Below are 22,476 nucleotides of genomic sequence, written 5' to 3' on the forward strand. Positions count from 1 at the left end.
AGACCACCCCTCACACACACACTTTCGCTCAACGTACATGACACCCCCGCATGCTTTGGACAGAGCACAAAGGCAGCTTCTGTTGGTGTAACATTGACTTTAATAACCAAAGGAGTTCATGCAGGTGCCCTAGCCCCAAAAACTCATCTGTGCCCTGCACCCGTGCCAACTTACTCAGTGTCTAATTGTTTGGCCTACGGGCCCTTTGACTACATCTACGTGGTTCCCTAGACGGTACAGCAGAACTGGAGGTGGACTCCTGTGATTCCTGCCCTCTGACACGGGATCCCTTTGGCGGCCGTTTCCTGGAGCGTCCTGGCCTAGATGGGCCAGGCTGCGGCCCGGGCGACTGGGATGGCGAGCTGCCAGCCTGTCCTGCCCGTTGCCCACCCGATGCACCTGGGACGGAAGGGGGGGAGTCCGAGGTGTCGCGGTGTTCCGGGGCCTCCCCTCCAGCGGGAGCCGGGACGGACCACACCACCTCCTCCTCCCTCGGGGTGCCCGATGGCCCCCAGGCCTCTACATGGGTGGGGGATGCGAACGGACTGGCCATCGGACGCCCCTCCGACATCTGGCGCTGCCAGTCCTGGAGGCCCGTGCTGGTATCGACAGGGGTCTGCAGGTTTGCAGCCATGGAGTCCAGGGGATTGGCAAACCCTGTCTGTGACTGTGCGACGCCGGCTCGCACATGGCCAATGGCGCCGATGCCCTCAGCGATGGCCTGCAGAGACTGGGCCATGGCGTTGAGCGCCTCTGCCATCTGGCGCTGGCACTGGCTCATGGCCTCCTGTGAGAGGGCAGCCATGTCCTGGGCCACAGACGCCGCCTGCACGGAAAGCCCCAGGCCTCGCAAACCATTCCCCATGTCTGACACCGTCGCACCCATTGCCTCCACCGTGGACGTCACCCGTGCGGTGTCGGCCTGGGTGGCACGTATGACCGGCACCACTCCCAGCTCCTGGACGCGGGTGGACTCCTCCACCTGCGACTGCAGCCACCGCAAGCCGGCCGTCACCCTCTTCGCTCGTCTCCGGGTCGGTGGTTGCATCGGATCTATGTGTGGGTGTGGTAACTCCAGGAACCCGGGATCCATCTGGGCGGCAGATGTTCGCTTGGGCTGAGCTGCCCTCCGCCCGCCCGGCCCCTCTGCTGCTCCTACCTCCACCTGCTGTACCGGGACGGCTGTGTTGTGCACACCAGTGAGTGTACCAGACGCCTCATCACTAAAGTGCCCAACCGAGGTGAGTGTTTCTGCGATGGTGGAGGGTGTTGGTGACAGCAGTGGTGTTGTGTCGTGCTCTTCGTCCCACTCTGAGTCCATGGCACTTTGGGGTGGGGGTTCGTCTCCACCCATCCACTCTGTGTCACTGTCCGGTATTTTGTCTTCCTGGGTAGTGCTGTCCCGGGTAGGGGTGTCCCGGGTAGGGGTGTCCTGGGTAGTGGTGTCCTGGCTCGGCTGTGACGGGGGCCTGTGGCACCCCCTCTCGTCGCTGGGTGGCACACGCCTGCGTCGTCGCACCCGCACGTGACGGGGGCGTCGTCTCCCTGTTGCTCCAGGTCTCTCCGTCTCCCGTGGTCTCCAAGGGACATCCTGCGGGCGTCGCATGCCGGAGGGTCCGGGTCTCTCCGTCTACCGTGGTGTGCGAGGGGCATCCTGCGGGCATCGCATGCTGGAGGGTCCGGGTCTCTCCGTCTCCCGTGGTGTGCGAGGGGCATCCTGCGGGCGTCGCATGCCGGAGGGTCCGGGTCTCTCCGTCTCCCGTGGCCTCCGAGGGGCATCCTGCGGGCGGTCTGCATCTGAGGGGATGGGTGCCTCGACGTTTGCTACTGCGATACACAATGAAGCATGCATGGTTAGACACGCAGGCAGTGATCAGGTGATATGGGGGAGGGGGATATAGGGGAGGGGGATATGGAGACGGGCTGTCGGTGGCTCACTTGCTAGTACGCCCCCGACCTCTGCATCAGCAACCTCCCGGTCCTCAGGTCCGCCAGCCAGTTCCAGGGCCCTTTCCTCGTGTTCGGTCAGTGGCCTCTCACCAGCGGGGCCTCCTCCAGTCCTCACATGCTCCCTGGTGTTGTGTGCGCGTTTCTCCTGTGGGGGAGGGGGTGGTGGCAGGGGTAAAAGGCAACAGTGTTAGACAGTTATATGAATGCACGCCATCGGTTGCGCGTGTATTGCAGAGGTTAAGGTTAGGGCTGGATTCACTTGGGGATATGGGGGATATGGGGGAGGGGGGGATATGGATATCGGGCGGGAGGGGGGTGGGCTCACCCTGCCTGCTCTGACGAGGTCGTTCACCTTCTTGTGGCACTGGGTGCCTGTCCGTGGTGTCAGGGCCGCAGCGGTGACGGCCTCTGCCACCTCCCTCCACAGACGCCGGCTGTGGCGTGGGGCAACTCTGCGGCCGTGCCCGGGATACAGGGCCTCCCTCCTCTGCTCTACTGCGTCCAGGAGCGCCTCCACATCCCGTGACTGGAACCTCGGGGCTGAGCGGCGGCCGGCCATCTGGTCGGGTGTTCCGGTCGGGTGGGGAGGAGCAGCGCGTCCTTATGAGCCCTCACGCCGTGCGGCGTGTATGACGCTGCACGGCGTAAACCACGTGAGCAAGCGCGGATCCCGTCACGTCGCTGCTAGCCCATTTCGGGCCGGAGACTTCGCGACGATTTTTGCGGCGTGACGCAAGTCGGGTTTGCGCCGTTTTCTGCGCCGATCGGCAGACTTTAGAACATAGAACATAGAATAATACAGCGCAGTACAGGCCCTTCGGCCCACGATGTTGCACCGAAACAAAAGCCATCTAACCTACACTATGCCATTATCATCCATATGTTTATCCAATAAACTTTTAAATGCCCTCAATGTTGGCGAGTTCACTACTGTAGCAGGTAGGGCATTCCACGGCCTCACTACTCTTTGCGTAAAGAACCTACCTCTGACCTCTGTCCTATATCTATTACCCCTCAGTTTAAAGTTATGTCCCCTCATGCCAGCCATTTCCATCCGCGGGAGAAGGCTCTCACTGTCCACCCTATCCAATCCCCTGATCATTTTGTATGCCTCTATTAAGTCTCCTCTTAACCTTCTTCTCTCCAACGAAAACAACCTCAAGTCCATCAACCTTTCCTCATAAGATTTTCCCTCCATACCAGGCAACATCCTGGTAAATCTCCTCTGCACCCGCTCCAAAGCCTCCACGTCCTTCCTATAATGCGGTGACCAGAACTGTACACAATACTCCAAATGCGGCCGTACCAGAGTTCTGTACAGCTGCAACATGCCCTCCTGACTCCGGAACTCAATCCCTCTACCAATAAAGGCCAACACTCCATAGGCCTTCTTCACAACCCTATCAACCTGGGTGGCAACTTTCAGGGATCTATGTACATGGACACCTAGATCCCTCTGCTCATCCACACTTTCAAGAACTTTACCATTAGCCAAATATTCCGCATTCCTGTTATTCCTTCCAAAGTGAATCACCTCACACTTCTCTACATTAAACTCCATTTGCCACCTCTCAGCCCAGCTCTGCAGCTTATCTATATCCCTCTGTAACCTGCTACATCCTTCCACACTATCGACAACACCACCGACTTTAGTATCGTCTGCAAATTTACTCACCCACCCTTCTGCGCCTTCCTCTAGGTCATTAATAAAAATGACAAACAGCAACGGCCCCAGAACAGATCCTTGTGGTACGCCACTTGTGACTGTACTCCATTCTGAACATTTCCCATCAACCACCACCCTCTGTCTTCTTTCAGCTAGCCAATTTCTGATCCACATCTCTAAATCACCCTCAATCCCCAGCCTCCGTATTTTCTGCAATAGCCTACCGTGGGGAACTTTGCGCCGATAACGGAGAATTTCGCCCCTCATCTTCTGATTAGGCAAGTTACAGCCTTCAAGACTTAACATTGAGCTCAACAAATTCAGACTGTGAACTCTTTCCTCCACCTTTACCCCATTTTTACTTCTATCAATTTATTTTAATTTCTTCTAACAATCTGTTTTACCCTCACCATTGTCCCCCTCACTCCCACACTACTTGGGCCATTCATTCCCTGTTCCCAGTTACCCTTTGACAACTGTTTACCATTATTTGCCATTCACACCTTCAAATCTCTTAATTGCCACTATCAGCACACTTCTTAACCTCAATCATACCCATTTACATTCCTTTTGTCTTTCTGTCCACGACATCTGACCCCCTTTCTAGCCCCACCACTTCACGCCCTCCCAACTAAAGTATAAATCTGACCCTATATCCAGTTCTCTACAACCTTGACAAAGAGTCATCCAGACCCGAAACACTAGCTCCCTTCTCTCTCCACAGACGCTGTAAGACCTGCTGTGATTGTCCTGTATTTTCTGTTTTTGCTTTGTTGCTGCGAATGAGAGGATTGGAGAGTGGGAGAGAGATGAGCAGGAGAGAGGCGGTGAGTGGGAGGGTTAACAGCCAGGCCGCAGGAAAAACAATTGTAGTAGGTCACATTGCCTTCCATAAACTTTAGCTTGAATTAAAGGAGACAGCTTAAAACATAACTCTTAGAACATCCAACATTCGTAACAAAATCTTTCTTCCACACATCACCCAGTCACCTATTTGCTGATTTTTTGTCTCTTGTTTTCATACTGTGTGGATTTATACAGTTCACTTAATGAGATATTTTGATTGTATCGATCTAAAGCTGTTATCTACAGCAGTTGCACAGGAAATAAAGCTTCTGTTTGGATAGTCTCAATTAAATTCCGAGTGGAGATGGCCCTCAGTACAAAGCTACCTCCGATTCAGCAATGAATGACAATGTTACACAGGGACTACAAAATGGCTGCTGTGCAAAGTGGAAAAATTGCAGTGGAAGAGGTTCCTCTAAAGTTCAGACTAAAAGCTGTTGGTGGCACAAAGGAATGTTTCTAAAGTATATTTTAATGTGTCTCAATGTTTATGTTTTAGGTATCAGCTGAAGCTCTTTGCAAGGATCTGTCTGGATCGTCAATATTTGGCAATTGATGAAATTTCCAAGCAACTGAGTGTGGATTTGATATTTCTGTGCATGGCAGATGAAACATTGCCATTCGATATACGAGCTTCATTCTGCAATCTGATGTTGCATGTCCATGTAGACCGAGATCCCCAGGAACTGGTAACACCAGTGAAATTTGCCCGACTATGGACTGAAATACCTACAACAATTACTATCAAAGAGTAAGACGATTTTCATTTGTCTCAATGGGCTTACTTATGGCTCTATGTACGAGACTGTACGAGATAACATTTCGATTGAACAATTTAAGAAAATGAATTGTGCAATCCAGAGGAAGTCGTAAGGTATAACCCAGCATGGTCGTAATGTATTATTGTGTGCTGAAGCTTGTGAGAGCAACTATGTTGTAAATTGGGCATTTCCCTAAACCCTTAAGATCAACCCTTTTTTCTGTAGTTTTCTGAAAATATGAACTGATAATGCAGGGGTTATGGGGAGAAGGCAGGAGAATGGGGACGAGAACCTATCAGTCATGATTGAATGGTGGAGCAGACTTGATGGGCCGAATGGCCTAATTCTGCTCCTATGTCTTATGGTCGTACACTGTGGCAAGGGCGGCAGGGCATCTAGGACCTTACTAAACAGTGGGACCTGTCATAATATGCACCCATGCACATCATGAGGTAAAAGCAGGCAATGACAGACACCCAGGTGAGCCAATCAACATACAGAACAGAACACGACCAATCACCAGACAGAACACCAGAGGGGGGTTTCCAATTATAAAACACACGAGGCACCAGCACTCCGCCTCTTTCCACTGGTGACAACTGTAGTGACAGTCAGGGTGTACAAATCATTCAACACCTTCTACACATGGATCAGAGCTAGCCTGGTCTAGATAGTTAATGTTAGTTTACTTAGAGTAGTAGAGAGTCAACCCACAGGCAGCTGTGTGCTTCGTTACTGAAGTTCAATAAATCTTATTGAACCAACGCCTACGTTTGGTGTATGCTTGATCATTTAACTGCATCGTGTTGCAGTCCGTGTTACCCCAGGGTGAACAACACGACAGGACCAATAATGTACCCTTTAACCAATGAGAGAGAAGGATTGAGAAAGAAACAGGAATGAAAGTGAAGGAACTGAGATTAATTAAATTCAAAGCCAGTCCAGAAAAAGAAATGAAAGGAGGTGGGAAGAGATTGGGATTAAGAGAGGAAGAAAAGGTATTTAAAAAATCGTTTTTAGAATCGCTAAGAAAAATTCACCATCTGAGAGACTGAGACTCAGCACTTTCAATTGTTCATCTTTAATTAACCACAGAAGTTGATTGGCATTGCATTAATAATCATCGCATTTTTCAAAGGGTACTTAGCTATTAATTACCAGATTAATTTATTGCACCAACTTGAATGAGAAATTAATTTGCAAATGCAGCAAGTTTTTAAGAATAGCGAAGCTAAGGACAAGAAGAAGATACTGTTGCACAAAGCGAATACCCGAGAAGCAAGTTCCGGAGATTTGTAGCTCACGCATATTTCTAATCCCTGAACCTGTGGGTCCATTTGCATGTTAATAGCAACGTGCATCATTAACATCCCATTATTTTTCCAGTATTTTATTTTTATAAAGCATTCCCTGTCAGCTGACAAGGTAAGCTGACCTCGCCTTGTAAAGCCCCTTTCTGGCTATCTAATAACAGGGCCGGAATTCTCTGGATGCTGGGATTCTCTATTCCTGCCGGCAGCGCACCCCCGTCCATGGGTTTCCAGGCAGCGTGGGGTGGCTTCAATGAGAAAACCCATTGATAGGCAACGGGAAGATAGAATCCTGTCGCCAGCGAACTGCGCGCGGCCGAGAAGCAGTCAGCTGGGGAAATGGAGAATCCCGCCCCCAGATAGTGAAACTCAATTATTGAAGAGGATTAATGCTGGGAGAAAACGTGACAGTAATTTAATTTTCGTTTGCAGTTATGATTCCAATTTGAATGACTTACGGGATGACAAGAAAAACACATTTGCCCATACAATGGAGTTTATGGAAGATTATCTCAATAACGTAGTGAACGATGCTCTTCCATTTTCCAATGAGGAAAAGAATAAGCTCACATACGAGGTAATTTTTTTGTGTGCTGGCTTCCTTACAGTTATTTTAAATTCTCACTTCGTCTGACATAGATGTTTTATCAGGTTTGGTATCTATATGATCAAACCATATTTGCAACAAAGGCAACTATTCTTTAATGATTTTCTGCAACAGGTATTTCTCATCTCAGTATGACTAAAAGATCCACAACCCACGTCCTTTCAACAAATGCTTAGCATTTCAACTGCCATTTTGATGACTGGAGGTCCTCATTAGTGTCTGGTTAGAAATACTGGACAAAAGCTGTGCCTTCCTCCCTCAATCTTCTCTGGAATTCACTCCTTGAAACTTTTAGTCCTGCTCTGCCTTTCACCATCGTCAAAAATCTCTTCAAAGTCCATTTTTTCACCAATCCCTTCAGTCATCTCCTTTATCTTTATTCTGGCTTTTGGTTTGAGTTAATCCAACCCCCGCCCCCTTTGAGTTAATATTCCCCCTCCACCCCCCCCACACACACACAAACACTTGGTGCATATTACTGTACGAAAGATCTGCACAGTACGGGTTAACACTGTCTGGAACGGTAGCCTTCATGTGTGTTTTGGTGTCAGCACCTGTACGAACATATGATAAACCGGGTAAAGTGCATGTTCACCCGAATAGATAGGCCAGCGTTTGAATTGAAGGTAAATGATTAGTTAAGAGGTAAAGTTTATTTTTCAGCCATTTCCATCACATGAATGGTTTATGTAAACTGTATGTTTCCTGTAGGACATAGTGGACACGATAACCGGGTTCTATGCCGGGCGCGAAACCTTGCACGCGTCACTCGACTTTAAGCTCATTTAAATATCTGGATGCAATATTCACCCGGTGCCTGGGAGCCAACAGCTGTGCCTGCGAGGCCTCAACTGGAGGCCATTTATCACTGGTTTCCAGAATCATGGACCATGCATGTTGGCATCTCCGAGGGTCTCGCAGTCCATTAGAGGCCCCAGGTGATTGGGGACAGGGCAGGGTAGTACCCTGGCACTCCCCCTAGTAACCAGGTACCTTGTCACTGCCAGCCTAGCACCCTGGCAGTACCACCCCCTGTCAGTGCCAACCTGGGGCAGGGTTTGTTTGGGGTGAGGTTGGATAGGGGGGGTGTAAGGGGGGGGGGGGTGGGTGTTGATGTATAAATATGTAGATCTGGTAAAAATGTAACAACGTCTTTCTGATGGGAGATTTTAATTTTTATGTGCCCTGGGAGAAGCAGGACAGCTCAGCCAGGAATGTCAATAAGATTCTGGAATTCCCGTCAGTTTTATGGAAAAATTTGCTTTAGAACTGGCAGGGGAGTGGCACAAACTGGATTTGATGATGAGTTACAAATCCGAACCAGCTAAAGGGAAAATATCCCGCAAATTGTGACTATAATATGACAGAATTTGACACTAAATTTGAGAGAGAAGGGAGAGTCGCAAAAAAAGATTTTGGGCGAGATTCTCCGACGCCCCAGCGGGTCGGAGAATGGCCGTTGGCCGCCGTGAATTCCACCCCCGCCGCCCGCCGAAGTCTCCGAAGGGAGAAAAGTCGGCGGGGCGTCAATGGCGCCGCACACATCGGGAATGGCACGGGTGGGCGCAAGGCAATGGATTTTGGGGCTGCCGATTTCCTCCTGTCCGGATGGGCCGAAGTCCCGTCGACGTGATGACGGGTCACGCCGGCGTAAATCAAACCACCTTTCAATCGGCGTCAACCAGTGCTCAAGGTTTACGCCGACCAGCGTGGAGGTGGGTGACGGCCTGGGGGGTTGGCCGCTGGAGAGGCAATGGCGTGGCCGCAGTCTGAATGTGTGGGGAAGAGGTGTGTCTAGGGTTTTGTGTGTGTGTGTATGGCGGGGGTGGGGGGGGGGGGGGGTGGTTAGAGTGGGCTGGGCTCCGGGGGAGTGCCGGGAGGGGGGGGTGAGTGCCGGGGAGGAGGATGGGGTCCGTGCCGGGGAGGAGGATGGGGGGGGGTCCGTGCCGGGGAGGGGGATGGGGTCCGTGCCGGGGAGGGGGATGGGGGGGGTCCGTGCTGGAGAGGGGCATGGGGTCCGTGCCGGGGAGGGGGATGGGGTCTGTGCCAGGGAGGGGGATGGGGATGGGGGTTCCGTGCCGGGGAGGGGGATGGGGGGGGTCCGTGCCGGGGAGGGGGATGGGGTCCGTGCCCGGGAGGGGGAGGGGGATGGGGTCCGTGCCGGGGAGGGGGATGGGGTCCGTGCCGGGGAGTGGGATGGGGTCCGTGCCGGGGAGGAGGATGGGGTCCGTGCCGAGGAGGGGGATGGGGGGACGGGTTCCGTGCCGGGGAGGGACGTGGGGGGGGGGGGGGGGTGTAAGTGAGTTGGTCCACCTGGCCAGTTGCCAGCCTCCAACAGTCAGACCCATGCGGTCCATGCCACCTGGCTGGGGGGAGGAGGGGGTATGGGCAATGATGACATCCCCCCCCCAGGGCCGTCATGTTTTCCGATCAGCCAGCGATGTTGGCCACCGTGGCGGCAGCCGCTAATGTCCATGTTGCCCTGGATGAGGAGGAGGAGGAGCGTGCCAGAGAGGCGGCGCAGGCTGCCGCAGAGGGGCAGGCGGCAGCCGACCAGGCTGGAAGGACACCTGACCGTCAGGACGAGGAGGGGGAGGAGGACGTCGCGGCCCCACGGCAACGGAGGCACCCGAGGGCGCCCCGTGTGTACCGGCCCCGGCAGTCATACCAGGACGTCACGGACCGAGAATGCAGGAGGAGACTCCGGATGAGCCGGGAAACCGTGGCACACATATGCCACCTGCTGGCGCACCTGTCACCGCGTGGCAGTGGCGGGGGACACCCTCTCCCCGTGTCCGCCAAGGTTCCGGTGGCCCTGAACCTTTAAGCAACGGGGTCATTCCAGGCACCGAGTGGGGACCTGTCCGGCATATCGCAGACATCGGTGCACCGGTGCATCCGGGCAGTGACAGACGCCCTATATGCCATTGCGGTCCGCTACATCCGCTTCCCTGTGGACCGGGCCAGCCAAGATGCCCGGGCCGTGGGCTTCTCTGCCGTTGCCGGGTTCCCCATGGTCCAGGGCGCGATTGATGGGATGCACGTCGCCGTGTGGCCACCTGCAGATAACCGTGGGCCGTGTTCACCAATAGGAAGGTGACCTATTCGATGAACATACAGGTGGTCTGCGACCACCGCATGATGATCCTGCACGTCTGCGCCCGTTACCCAGGCAGTGTACACGACTCATACGTGTTGTCGCGGTCATACCTCACCGGCATGTACGAGGGACGCCATCCCCAGCTGAGGGGCTGGTTGCTGGGCGACAGGGGCTACCCATTGCGATCGTGGCTGATGACGCCTATACGGAGGCCACGCAATGAGGCGGAGAACCGCTTCAATGATGCCCATGTAGCGACAAGGGGAGCAATAGAGAGGTGCTTTGGCGTGCTGAAGATGCGTTTCAGGTGCCTGGACCTCTCTGGGGGTGCCCTCCAGTATCGGTCAGATAGGGTCGGCCGCATCATTGTGGTGTGCTGCATCCTGCACAATATAGCCCAGCAGAGGGGCGATGTGCCGCAGGCAGAGGAGGGCGGAGTGGAGGAGCAGCAGGAAGAGGTGCAGTCCACCCCAGATGAGGGGGATGGGGGCAATGGTCAGGGCAGACGGGCTAGACACGGGCGGGTGGCTGTCCACCATTACCGGCTGGGCCAGCGGGCACGGGACAGGCTGATAGCCGCCCGCTTCACTGACTAGATGGGCGTGGGAATCGGGTAGTATGGCCACAGACCGCACACCATGGCAACAGCCGACCACCCACACCCCCCACCCATCCACCCACCCAGCACCCTCACCCCCCTCCCAACCCCACCCACCCACATGCACACCACCCCCCATTGCCGATCCACCTACGGCACAACGGCCGGGCTCACACAGTTGCCGGTGGACGCGTGTCTATTGCAGGCCATGGAGGATGATGACAACCCGCCCTGCGATGAGCTCCTGGCTCCACATCATTGGACTATGTCTGACCCATGGCCACAGTACCGCCATCCACCCGGACCATCCCTGCATGCGGCTGTGACACTGCAGCGCACAGTCCCGTCCTCTGCCCGGGGGGATGTTGATGGCGGCCCAAGGGGAAGGGGGCAGACTCACCTGGGGCTGAGGTAAGACCACCCCTCACACACACACTTGCGCTCAACGTACATGACACCCCCGCACGCTTTGGACAGAGCACAAAGGCAGCTTCTGTCGGTGTAACATTGACTTTAATAACCAAAGGAGTTCATGCACGTGCCCTAGCCCCTAAAACTCATCTGTGCCCTGCACCAGTGCCAACTTACTCAGTGTCTAATTGTTTGGCCTTACGGACCCTATGACTACGTCTACGTGGTTCCCCAGACGGTACAGCAGAACTGGAGGTGGACTGCTGTGATTCCTGCTCTCTGACACGGGATCCCTTTGGTGGCCGTTTCCTGGGGCGTCCTGGCCTAGATGGGCCAGGCTGCGGCCCGGACGACTGGGATGGCGAGCTGCCAGCCTGTCCTGCCCATTGCCCACCCGATGCACCTGGAACGGAAGCGGGGGGGAGTCCGAGGTGTCGCGGTGTTCCGGGACCTCCCCTACAGGGGGACCCGGGCGGACCACAGCACCTCCTCCTCCCTCGTGGTGCCCGATGGCCCCCAGGCCTCTACATGGGTGGGGAATGCGAACGGACTGGCCATCCGACGCCCCCCCGACATCTGGCGCTGCCAGTCCTGGAGGCCTGTGCTGCGATCGACAGGGGTCTGCAGGTTTGCAGCCATGGAGCTCAGGGGATTGGCAAACCCTGTCTGTGACTGTGCGATGCCGGCTCGCACATGAGCATTGGCGCCGATGCCCTCAGCGATGGCCTGCTGAGACTGGGCCATGGCCTGCTGAGACTGGGCCATGGCCTGCTGAGACTGGGCCATGGCCTGCTGAGACTGGGCCATGGCCTGCTGAGACTGGGCCATGGCCTGCTGAGACTGGGCCATGGGCTGCTGAGACTGGGCCTCCTCTGCTCCACTGCGTCCAGGAGCGCCTCAATGTCACGAGACTGGAACCTCGGGACTGAGCGGCAGGCGGCCATCCGGTCGGGTGTTCTGGTCAGGTGGGGGGAGCAGCGCGTCCTTAATGAGTCGTCACGGCGTGAACCACGTGAGCCCGCGTGGATAGCGTCATGTCGCTGCTAGCCCATTCCGGGCCGGAGGATTTGCGATGTTTTTGGTGGCGTGATGCAGGTGGGATTTGCGCCGTTTTTGCCGCCAGTCGGCGGACTTTGCGCCGATAACGGAGAATTTTGCCCTTTAAATTTAAGGTAAACTCCGAAGGGCTCTGAAATGAACTGACCACAGTAAACTGGCCAAAGCTAATGGGAAAGCATACAGACAAACAAAGGTGAATATTCAAAGAAGTATTCCATACAATACACCAATCAATGCAGCCATGTAAAAGGCAAAGGTTGCATTTGTGTAATTCAACAATCACGATCAACAAACGAAGTAAGAGACAGTGCAAAGCTTTCCAAAAGGGTAGGCAGGGTTACTGGGTTACAGGGGTAGGGTGGAGGCATGGGCTTAAGTCGGGTGCTCTTTCCAAGGGCCGATGCAGAACCGATGGGCCGAATGGCCTCCTTCTGCACTGTAAATTCTAAGATTCTATGATAAAAGGACAAAAGTTGGCAAAAAATGCAGGGAAAATTGTAAATACAGCAGGCTGGAACATTGTGAAAAGTAACAAAAGCAGACAGAGAAAATAACATTTTACAAAAAGAAAAATGCAAAAAAAAAATCAGGGATATCGGAGCGATGCAAATGTTTTTCAATGTATTATGAGGAAGAGGATTGTAGTGGAGGATGTGGGTCCATTAAATTGCAGGCAAAGCTACAAGAGTTATTGAAGAAATCCAGGCTTTTTAAATGAATATGTTATTCCTATTTTCACAGTAGGGGAATAAGAGAAAATACCACTGATACCCTGGTACAAAAATAAGGCAGGAAAAGGAACTTATAAGTAAAAATGGAATGGAAGAAACCATGGGAAATAAGGCAGATAAATCTTCGGCATCGAATAGTTTCCACCTCAGGGTGTTAAATAGATTTGGACATTTTAGGATTGAAAATTTCACTCCATAATTTAAGTAGGGAGGGAGGGAGAAACTAGGGGATAACTTTTGCCAGTAATGGGGATTTCCCACTGCTGAGTCCCCACTTAACATTGCTCATTTAGCAATGTTCCGCTTTAGCACCATCCATGCTTTTTGGAAAAGAGTTGAAGCTGCTCTTCCTCAACTCCAGTGCTCTTGTTTACAGCGAAAATTCAGGGGAGGGAAGTGATGAGCGGGGACATTAAAAAATACCAACATAGATTATAACAGCCCCAGCTCAGTACTTCTGCACCTATGGGACTCACACTTCCATAAACCTGTAGTTCCGGATTGGATCAGACCTGGATCTTGAACGGGAGAACAGGAGAGCGAGAGGGAGCTTGTGAGAGGGTTAGTCAGAGTGTGGGACGTTTTGTGGGAGGGTGGGTTGAGCACGTGGCAAGACCACAAGTCGGAGGGTTGGTCAATGGAGTGAAGCTACAGGTTGGAAGGCCAGAGGATGTGGGGAGTTGGGGGGGGGGGGGGGGGGGGCGGGGAGGGTGGCGGCGGTGCGGTGAGGCCACAAGTCCGAAGGTCTCGCACAGAGAGAGGCTGCCAATTGGAGGGTCAAGGGGGGAAGGGCCTGCAGTGACCAGGAGGATCAAGGAGTGGGAGGTTCAGAAAACACAACCTTAACAAAAATAAGTTGATGAAGCATGTGCCCCAAAAATTGAATTTGATATATAACAAATAGATTCACATATCTGTAGCAGTCCTTTTCTGACAGACATTCCCAATAATGGAAAATAAAATAAGGAGAGGGAAAATATTTTTTCTCACAACCAAAATGGCAGTGTAAGGAAAGCTTTTCCAGGATTTGCGGACCAGGGTTTGATTCTCCTGAAATTGAAGGTCATTCAGGATTACCTACTTATTTTGAATTTTCTGAAATCAATATTAATAATAATTGTTGCAATTACCAGAAAAGGTGCACAATTAATCAGCAGGGCAAGGATTCAACTTCTGTCCTCATTGTGGAACTATTTATTGTGTGTGGTATATTAGAAATATTTATTTTTGTGGTATATTAGAAATATTTATTGTGTGTGGTATGTTAGAAATATTTATTGTGTGTGGTATATTAGAAATATTTATTGTGTATGGTATATTATAAATTCACTGGTCCTCATAATTTGCATTCTACTCTAGGTGGTCAGCTTGGCCAGACATCTGATCTATTTTGGCTTCTACAGCTTCAGTGAGCTTCTGCGACTGACCAGGACACTCCTTGGTATTATTGATTGTAATCAAGATGCCAACATTATAGATACCATGGAGCACGATGAGGGGGGTGGTGAGTATTTTTGTGCAAGAGTTTTGTACTCAGGAAATGTTCTCAGTAAGAGTGGGATCAATTTTTGATGTGATTCTTCTATTTGACAGTGGGTAGGAGAAGCAAGCCTACTACACCCGCTCATTGAAAGCAGTCTGAACCATTTGCTCATTGAGCTTCAGCGAATGCTTCACGCATTTGGGGCAACTCATGATCAGTTTACTGGGAAGAAGTGCAAATGTTGGGAGTACACTTTGGATGGCATTTTCTGGGCCCGTCCACAGCAGAATCGTCACGTGCGGGATGAAAAATTTGGCAGACCAGCCGAAGGTCTGTTGACTTTGGGCGGGAATTTCTAGCCCCATGGCAGGGTCAGAAAATCCCGGCCCTTGTCTCCTCATGCCCATTGAATTCAAATAGGAGAAATGGGGGTGTATCCGAAGCCATAGAGGGTTGGGTATTTTATGTACATTACATATATAATAGCACTTCATATTCTGTTGGTTGTACAGTTTGAACAGATATTCCTGTTTCTTATATAATTGGCGGGATTCTCCATTTCGCCAGCCCTGTTTTCCAACGTGGCATGCCCCCACTGGCAGTGGGATTGTCCATTCCGCAGCTGACCAACGGGGTTTTCCATTGTGGCCAGCCCACGTCGTCGGGAAACCCACCGGTTTGGGTGCGCTGCCAGCGAAGCGGAGGATTCCAACGACGGAGAATCCCACGGTTTATCTATTTAATCTGTGCACAAGAATGATTGCCTGATAATGAGCTATTACAAATGAGTAATTTTTGCAGGAATGCTCTTATTATATATAAACGAAACAGTAGATGGCTTTTTGATGCCAACTTGAATAAAAATCAAAAGGGCATTTCCATTCTAAATGCCGAGGGATGCAGAATTGGGTCTGAACATTCAACTCTGACACAGCTCAGGTTTGAAATTAATTGATGATGTTAATGATGAATATGGTAAAATGTTCCTGTTAAATTTTTGCTCACCCTTATAATCCGTGTACGTTAATCTTAAACTGTTCAGTGCGTTCATTAAAATAGCAGACAAAGGAACGTTATCCAAATGTTTTAATGATTTGTAACTAATATTGAACTGGACCGTTTAAACCTATGTATCGATTTTGAAAGGCTTACCATCTAAAAGAAATTATGATGGCCAGAAGTTTCCAGCAGTTCTCGCCGGCGAGATAGCGAACCATGGTGCGGGTTTCCCGGATCGGGGAGGGTGCATAAAATGCGAAATCTCTGTTGACAGCAGCGGGTTCAGAGGATCCTGCCAATAGCAGGGCACCTCCCTCCACTGCTCCACTGCTATTCTCTCAGTTCGACCATAGGCTCCCCTACCCGCGTTATGATAGGTTACACTGAATCAACTGCTAGTTGTGGCTTCGGTCATAGTAACAAAGACAAGTCCTTTGGAAACTGAAATAAATTCTCACCTTGCAATGGCAATGAATCAGAATAATAGCAATAAGAGCAGCATCTCATTGCTGACATTTCGTCTCATGACTGTTGCATGTACAATGTTTTTAAAAAGCGTTCAAAGTCTTTCCCTTGTATACTTTTTGCTCGTGCATAGATTTATGGAACTAATGATTTTGCACCTTTCTCCAATTCCAATTGCCATTTTCAGCATCAAATTATCTTTTGGGTGCTGCAGGATTTTCTGGCCATTCCCGCTGGCGGGGTCTTCCGGTCCCTCCGACGGTAACTCTCCCTGCCAGGGGTTTCCCGGCAGCGGAGACTGCGAGGAACGGGTAACCTGCTCTCAGCAGCGGGACTGGAATACCCCACTGCCAGCCAATGTGGGCCACCCCCCTGCTGCAGTACATGCTGTGGAGAGGGGAGAAAATCCCACCCACTTATCTGTAGAAAAAAACTGGTCCATACATTAAAGGATTACATGGCCAAGTTACTTTTCCCTTGAGATATTCCCTTACATTGTGCAGTTCCAGCCCTGCTAATCCCAAAAAACACCTCTTTCCTATATCTTAGGGAAAAGTATGAGGAAGTCAATCCATGGAGTTGGACAGATAGTATCCACCATGGTTCTAAGCAGAAAACAGTCTATCTTTTGTCCTGTTCAACGTCCCACTGCAAACATAGAACCGCAAACAAAGCCTAAAGACATTCCTGACAGTAAAAATATCACCGTTATGGATACAAAGCTGAAAATCCTGGAGATTTTACAGGTATGAAATGTCTTTATTTTCAAGGTCCTAATCATAATGTATTCTTTAATCATTGGTCAGAGTTGATTCTTATTTGTAATATGTTCTAATTATTTTTAAGAACACTATTATGTCCTTAGGTTATGGTACCTTTTCCCGGCTTGGTCTCTGATCACGGTCTAAGTGACTCTTAAATGCCAATCTAATGCCACTTTTACATTCGAAGAATAGAGTGGCCCACATGCTTGCAGTTCTCCCAACATTGACCGTAGCATAACCAAGACAACGCTGAATGTGAAGGAAACGGAAAGCTTCACTAACCAGTAAAAATATAGAGCTGCAATTTGCTTTTAGATTAAAGCTGAAATCAGTCCACTTGTTCGCATTGCTGTCGTATCCAGCAATGTTGATTGGCGATCAATCCAGAAATTAAAACAACGCGCAAAGGTCACCCTCTTGAAATCGAAGCAAAAAAAGACATGTGTTAAAATATATGTCTCGTAGGATTCTCTATGGAGTTGCCATGATCAGCATGAAGAAAATAATTTCATGATGTGCGGGGACACTGGATAGAGTCCATGGAGTTGTAAAGCAATAATTGGAATGAGGTTAAAGTACACTTATAAAGATGAGGCAGTTTGACATCAAAACACCCATCTCTTTGATGGGTTCTTCTTATGGAATGAATTGGAATTTTATTCGATGGTGGAAACGTGTCAAAGGTCTGCAGATTTCCATTGACCACATTAAAAATAAATTCTTTTTTTACTTAAGTTGCAATAGAAAGGGGCACTTTTGCTTTTCTGATAATGCATTTGAGCTGTCTGTAAGCAATATATATATATAAGGCAATGATTCAATACAATAAAGGGATCAAACTGCTACCACATGAGATATTGTGCTATCCTGTAGGAAATGATTCTATCTAGGCAATGCGGTAACCTCCGAGATATTTTAGAGTCAATGGGCGGAATCGTATCATTTGTTTTCAAAGTGTCAAGCTCAGACTGAAAACTGGCATGTAGCTCTCCAGTTGCACAGACCAGTTTTTTGTCCAGATCTTCAGCCTCTTTAATGAAACAACATGAGCTGGCAGGACGGGACCTGATAGAGCCGGCAGCCGGCTCCTCAGAGTTCGGGGTGCCATCTTTAAACGGCATGCCGCTCAGTCTCCACCACGGAGGCATTGAGGGTTCCCCGCCCCCACCCGGCCAATTATTGGGGTCCCTTTGGGGTCTTTCTCCCCCCCCCCCAACACTGTGGAAGTATTACCCAGTGTTCCCTCCCCCCTTCAGTGCCCACTACCCCTGCTGTGCCTGCAAGTTCTCCCCCCTGCCCCCAACAGTCTGCTTTCCCCACACCATACATTAATGGACCAATCCCCTCCTCACAGGGGTCTGACACAGGTTGACACTGCCAAGGACCTGTGCCACGGGCATTGCCCGGGCCAGTCCCTCTCCCGCCGGGGGCCATACTTACCTTTGCGCCACTGGAGGGATCCCCTCGACTGAATCTCATTTTGCCTAACCTGTTGAAATCACGTTGACGAGGTCTGAATATTCAGTGAGGGGGGGGAATCATGTGGCGGGGTGGCCCGTTAATAATATTAAAATTGATTCAAACGTATTACAATGAGGTTCTCGCCCTTTGTCCTCATGACGGCACTGGCAAGGGGCGGGGAAGATCGGGATATGCGATCTCTCCGGAGAGAATCATGTTTCCCGACTCTCTCCGGATTTTTCTCCCACGTCGCCCTTCTCCCTGATGGCGATCGCAGACTGGAAATCTGCCCCATCGACTCAGCAACACTGAGCTGGTGTTGAGGGGTTATCTGTGAAGCATTCAGTCAGTGATTTAATACTTCCCCGAAGTAATGGGAATCCAAAACAGCGAAGGGAGGAGGAAAATGCTCATTCACATTCTCATCCCCCACTCCCCCAGCACCAAAAAAAGGCTTCACTGAATTGATTTAAGCTCTTTACTTTTCAGTTCATCCTTAATGTCAGGTTAGACTTCAGAATTTCGTACCTGCTATCAGTCTTCAAAAAGGAATTTGTTGACAACAATCCTATACCGGAGAGCACAGCTGATGGCGCCATCACTCCATTTATGGAGTCAACAGGTGACAAATAATAATTGTGTCTCAGGAGTGTTTGACATGAAATGCATGTGGAAGCAACTCATCTGCTCAGCATGACTGAAATCTGAGTTCTCTGCGAGGTGTCCAGTCGTTTTCAAATACTCTGATCTCTGCAGAGAGCTTTCCAGTGTGTAATGTGCCCCTTCAATTCTATGGAAAAAAAACTTCCTGAAAGAAATTGCAGCAGGCCTTTCACTGATTTGCCAGGCCAGCTTTCCTCTGGCTGCTGTCCATGTGTGACAAAATAAACAACTTGATGATTTGCTCTGAGAAATATGGCATCACTGGCAAGGCCAGGATTTGTTGCCCATTTCTAATTGCCCTTGAGAAGGTGGTGATGAACCGCCTTGAACGACTGCAGTACATTTGGGAGGAATGACAGATCAAGCATTTCTACCCTGTCATCATATTTAATTGCCTCTACAACTGTGCAGTCTAGGAGCATCTGAAAACAATCACAGAAAGTCAGTTGTAAGAAGTGACGTTCCAGCACCCTGAAACCTATGACTTGTATTTGACACATCATGTTTTCGGTATCAGATGTATGGGCCTTAATTTAAATTCTGTCTCGGTGCAACTATATGATGTGGCAAAAGAGATAGAATTGTGACCTTCACTTGTTATTATTTTTCAAATGCAACTAGTTAATTTGCTGTAATATTGATCATAGCCAATCTTGTTTTTTACAAAAGACCTGTATCTCTTGCTGGCTTCCCTTCTACTCCAATCTTTCTCTGTCTCTCAATGCTTCTCACATGCTTTTTTTTTACCTCAACTACCTTTCTCATTGTTTTCCCCTCATTCTCTCTTCCTTGAATCTACCCCCTCTATTTTGGATGTCATTTGTCTCCAAGTCCCTTTGTAACTCTGACACATTTTGATATTCTGTATGGCTTTTAAAAAATATACCTTCTACGTTCTGGCCTCTCATCGGCCTCTCATCTGATTGTGGCCTCTCTCCAATTCCTGGCATGATTGTTGACTTCCCCAACGCATTTGATAACTTCCGTCTTATCTGCTGTCAACGCCCACCATGGCCTGATCTGCGCCTCCCAGTTGTCGGGAATTGTCCACAAAAATCCTTGGCTGCCATGTCCTGTTGCTGATTTTCCAGAAATATGAATCAAAAGTTCAGTTGGGATGTATGTGCATTTTGTGGAACAGGGAAAGAGGTTCTGGAGCCAAATTTATGGGTGAAAATGTATTCTTGTATTTATGCGTTTTCATCTTCAGAATCTATAGTACAGTGGGAGCCATTTGGGGGAATGAATATTGCACAATAAATGTTCCCTTTAAATTTTCTTTGTTGTGTGAGTACATTTTAGATTAGTGTGCAAACACATGCATGTGCATCTTAGAGGGAACATTGATTGCGTGTGGCCTGTTTATTGCAGGAGATTAGTGCATTCCAGGTTGCTGTGTGACCATATATTTGCACAGCTTAGCAGAAATATTGGACTGGTTACTTTTGTGACTGAAGCCACACAACACAGATGGTCCCGATACCTATTTGGTATCTAATAGTTTGAAGTCCGAGAATATTTCTGGGTGAGATTTGTTGAAGGTACAAAGTGCATACTTTTGAGATCAAAGGGGATTTACAATCATATTGTAGGTTAGAGGATTACAGTCACAAAATTTCAATGGTCAGGATGGATGGGACTAATGGGCCAGAATGGGTTAAGGGGTGGGGATGTTGCACATGATGAACAGTCAGGGTTCACCATCATTATCCATCTGAACTGTCCGCAACTTAAGAATATTCTTAACTTAAGGATATCGGGCAGAGAATGGCAGGAAATCCTGAAGTTACAGATTGTGACTTAGAGCTCCAAAACAGATGATACTTTGGGCCTCCCCATAATGCTGCTCCCCCACCCCCACCCCCACCCATTGCCAGCAATCACTGATTTCAATGGGAATTTCAACATACGCAGACCCCCGCCAATCCACTTGGCCATTTGTGACCCCTTTAAAAATTTACATCTTGGTCAAACAAATGTAACTGGCTTTTTCTTATATAGAATCCCTATAGTGTAGAAGGGGGTCATTCGGCCCATCGAGCCTGCGCCGAGCCCCTACAGCAGCCTACCTAGGCCCACGCCCCCACCCTACCCCGTAACCCAACCTATCCTTCAAAGGGGCAATTTAGCATGGTCAATCCACCTAACCTGTACATCTTTGGACTTTTTAATGGTGATGTTATTAATAAAATTTTACAGACAGAACTGACCCTGAAAAATAATTTTATAATTGTGGAGGTGGACAGCTTTTGATAGCCTGATGACATTACAGTTGCTTCAAACTGGGAACATAGTAATCAGTTACACAGCACAGCACGGCGAGATAGGTGAAATTCCCGTCAGAAAGATCACTAAATTGCTCAGCGAGACTTACTCCATGGTCTGTGGTGACCACCCTTGCTTCACCATGGACTGAAAAATTTAACCCCACAATTGATGCCTTGACCTCACGGCAGTGTTGCTACCCAGTTATATAACTGGCGGAAACTTCAGAATGGAATCGATTTAAGCTAAATTTCTGTGCCTGCAAATCAAATTAATTTGAACCCGACCGTGAGCGGCTTGGTAATTACAGGGAAGGTCTATCTCACTGACATAAATGATTGGGAATGTTATTTTTGAACTCTATGCTTATCTTCTTAGTCACAACAATGAACCTGGATCGTATTGGGGAGCAAGCAGAATTAATGTTTGTGGTTGGGTAAGTGACCTGATAATTAATTTGGTGAAAGTTTGGACAAAATAGCATCAATTTAAGTTGTAAATGTGAAGGTGGAATTGAAAATCTATGGGGAGGCACTGTATATATATTTTAACACTACTAGAGGGGGAGGAATCTCACTGGTGGTGAGCTTGAAGACAGGAAGGGTATGTAATTAGGTGGGATGGTGCTGTATTGCCTTGCCCTGTCGCCTGAATAAAGTTCTGGATGTTAAAGCGGACCTTTCCATGAGCAATTATACTCATTTAAATATTCAGATCTGGATCACGCCCAGTGAGGCTGAGGTCCAGTGAAGGCGAGCTCTAGATCGCGACATCTCGCCCGATTCCATTAAATCTCGCAAGACATGTTGAGCATCGCAAATTTCGTGAAAGTCCTCTCGCTGGATTCAACACCAAGTCGGTTGGGATGACGACATTGAATCGCACCCTTTAACAAGGCAAATTAAGAAACTGGCAAGAAGACTTGCCTTGTCAACGTGTATGGGGTTCATGCTCTATTCAATGGAAAAAACAATAAAGGCATCATTGCTTTGCAAAACCACTTCCAAATGTCATTACAAACTCAGCTGTATCAAGGCTCCCAACCTGCTCTGTGAAAATTTACAATCCTAGCGATGATGCTTCATGTCAGACATAAAAGGCACTATTTTGCTGCCTGACCTTAAGTGCATTTGAATAGTCGTCACAGTACTGCTTATTGGTCCCAGAGAGTGCACATAATTCTGAATTGTACGCTGTTTCGGCTTTCATTTTCAGTGCTATCTCTGACAATATCAACCTTGATCTTGATTTTGTTGAGAATCCATTTGTGCTGTGCAGTACGCCCTTTGCTTTGGATTTAGCTCTATCAGGATTAAATTTTAAAATGAAAGCTTAAG

The 22,476-nt window shown here is 49.5% G+C and overlaps 1 protein-coding gene across 1 annotated transcript in view; it reads left to right on the forward strand.

The window, feature by feature from the left end:
• The window catches only part of itpr3 (inositol 1,4,5-trisphosphate receptor, type 3), a 361,536-nt gene that overhangs the window by 216,839 nt on the left and 122,221 nt on the right, over positions 1 to 22,476 (forward strand). Inside the window, exons 19-24 of the mRNA XM_072480387.1 lie at positions 4,962 to 5,213; positions 6,966 to 7,110; positions 14,399 to 14,543; positions 16,536 to 16,732; positions 18,701 to 18,833; positions 21,518 to 21,575. Coding sequence (XP_072336488.1) covers positions 4,962 to 5,213; positions 6,966 to 7,110; positions 14,399 to 14,543; positions 16,536 to 16,732; positions 18,701 to 18,833; positions 21,518 to 21,575 — 930 coding nt within the window. The remainder of the gene's footprint in view (positions 1 to 4,961; positions 5,214 to 6,965; positions 7,111 to 14,398; positions 14,544 to 16,535; positions 16,733 to 18,700; positions 18,834 to 21,517; positions 21,576 to 22,476) is intronic.

This window comes from Scyliorhinus torazame, chromosome 17 (genome assembly GCF_047496885.1).
Source record: "Scyliorhinus torazame isolate Kashiwa2021f chromosome 17, sScyTor2.1, whole genome shotgun sequence".
NCBI classification, from domain to species: Eukaryota; Metazoa; Chordata; class Chondrichthyes; order Carcharhiniformes; family Scyliorhinidae; genus Scyliorhinus; species Scyliorhinus torazame.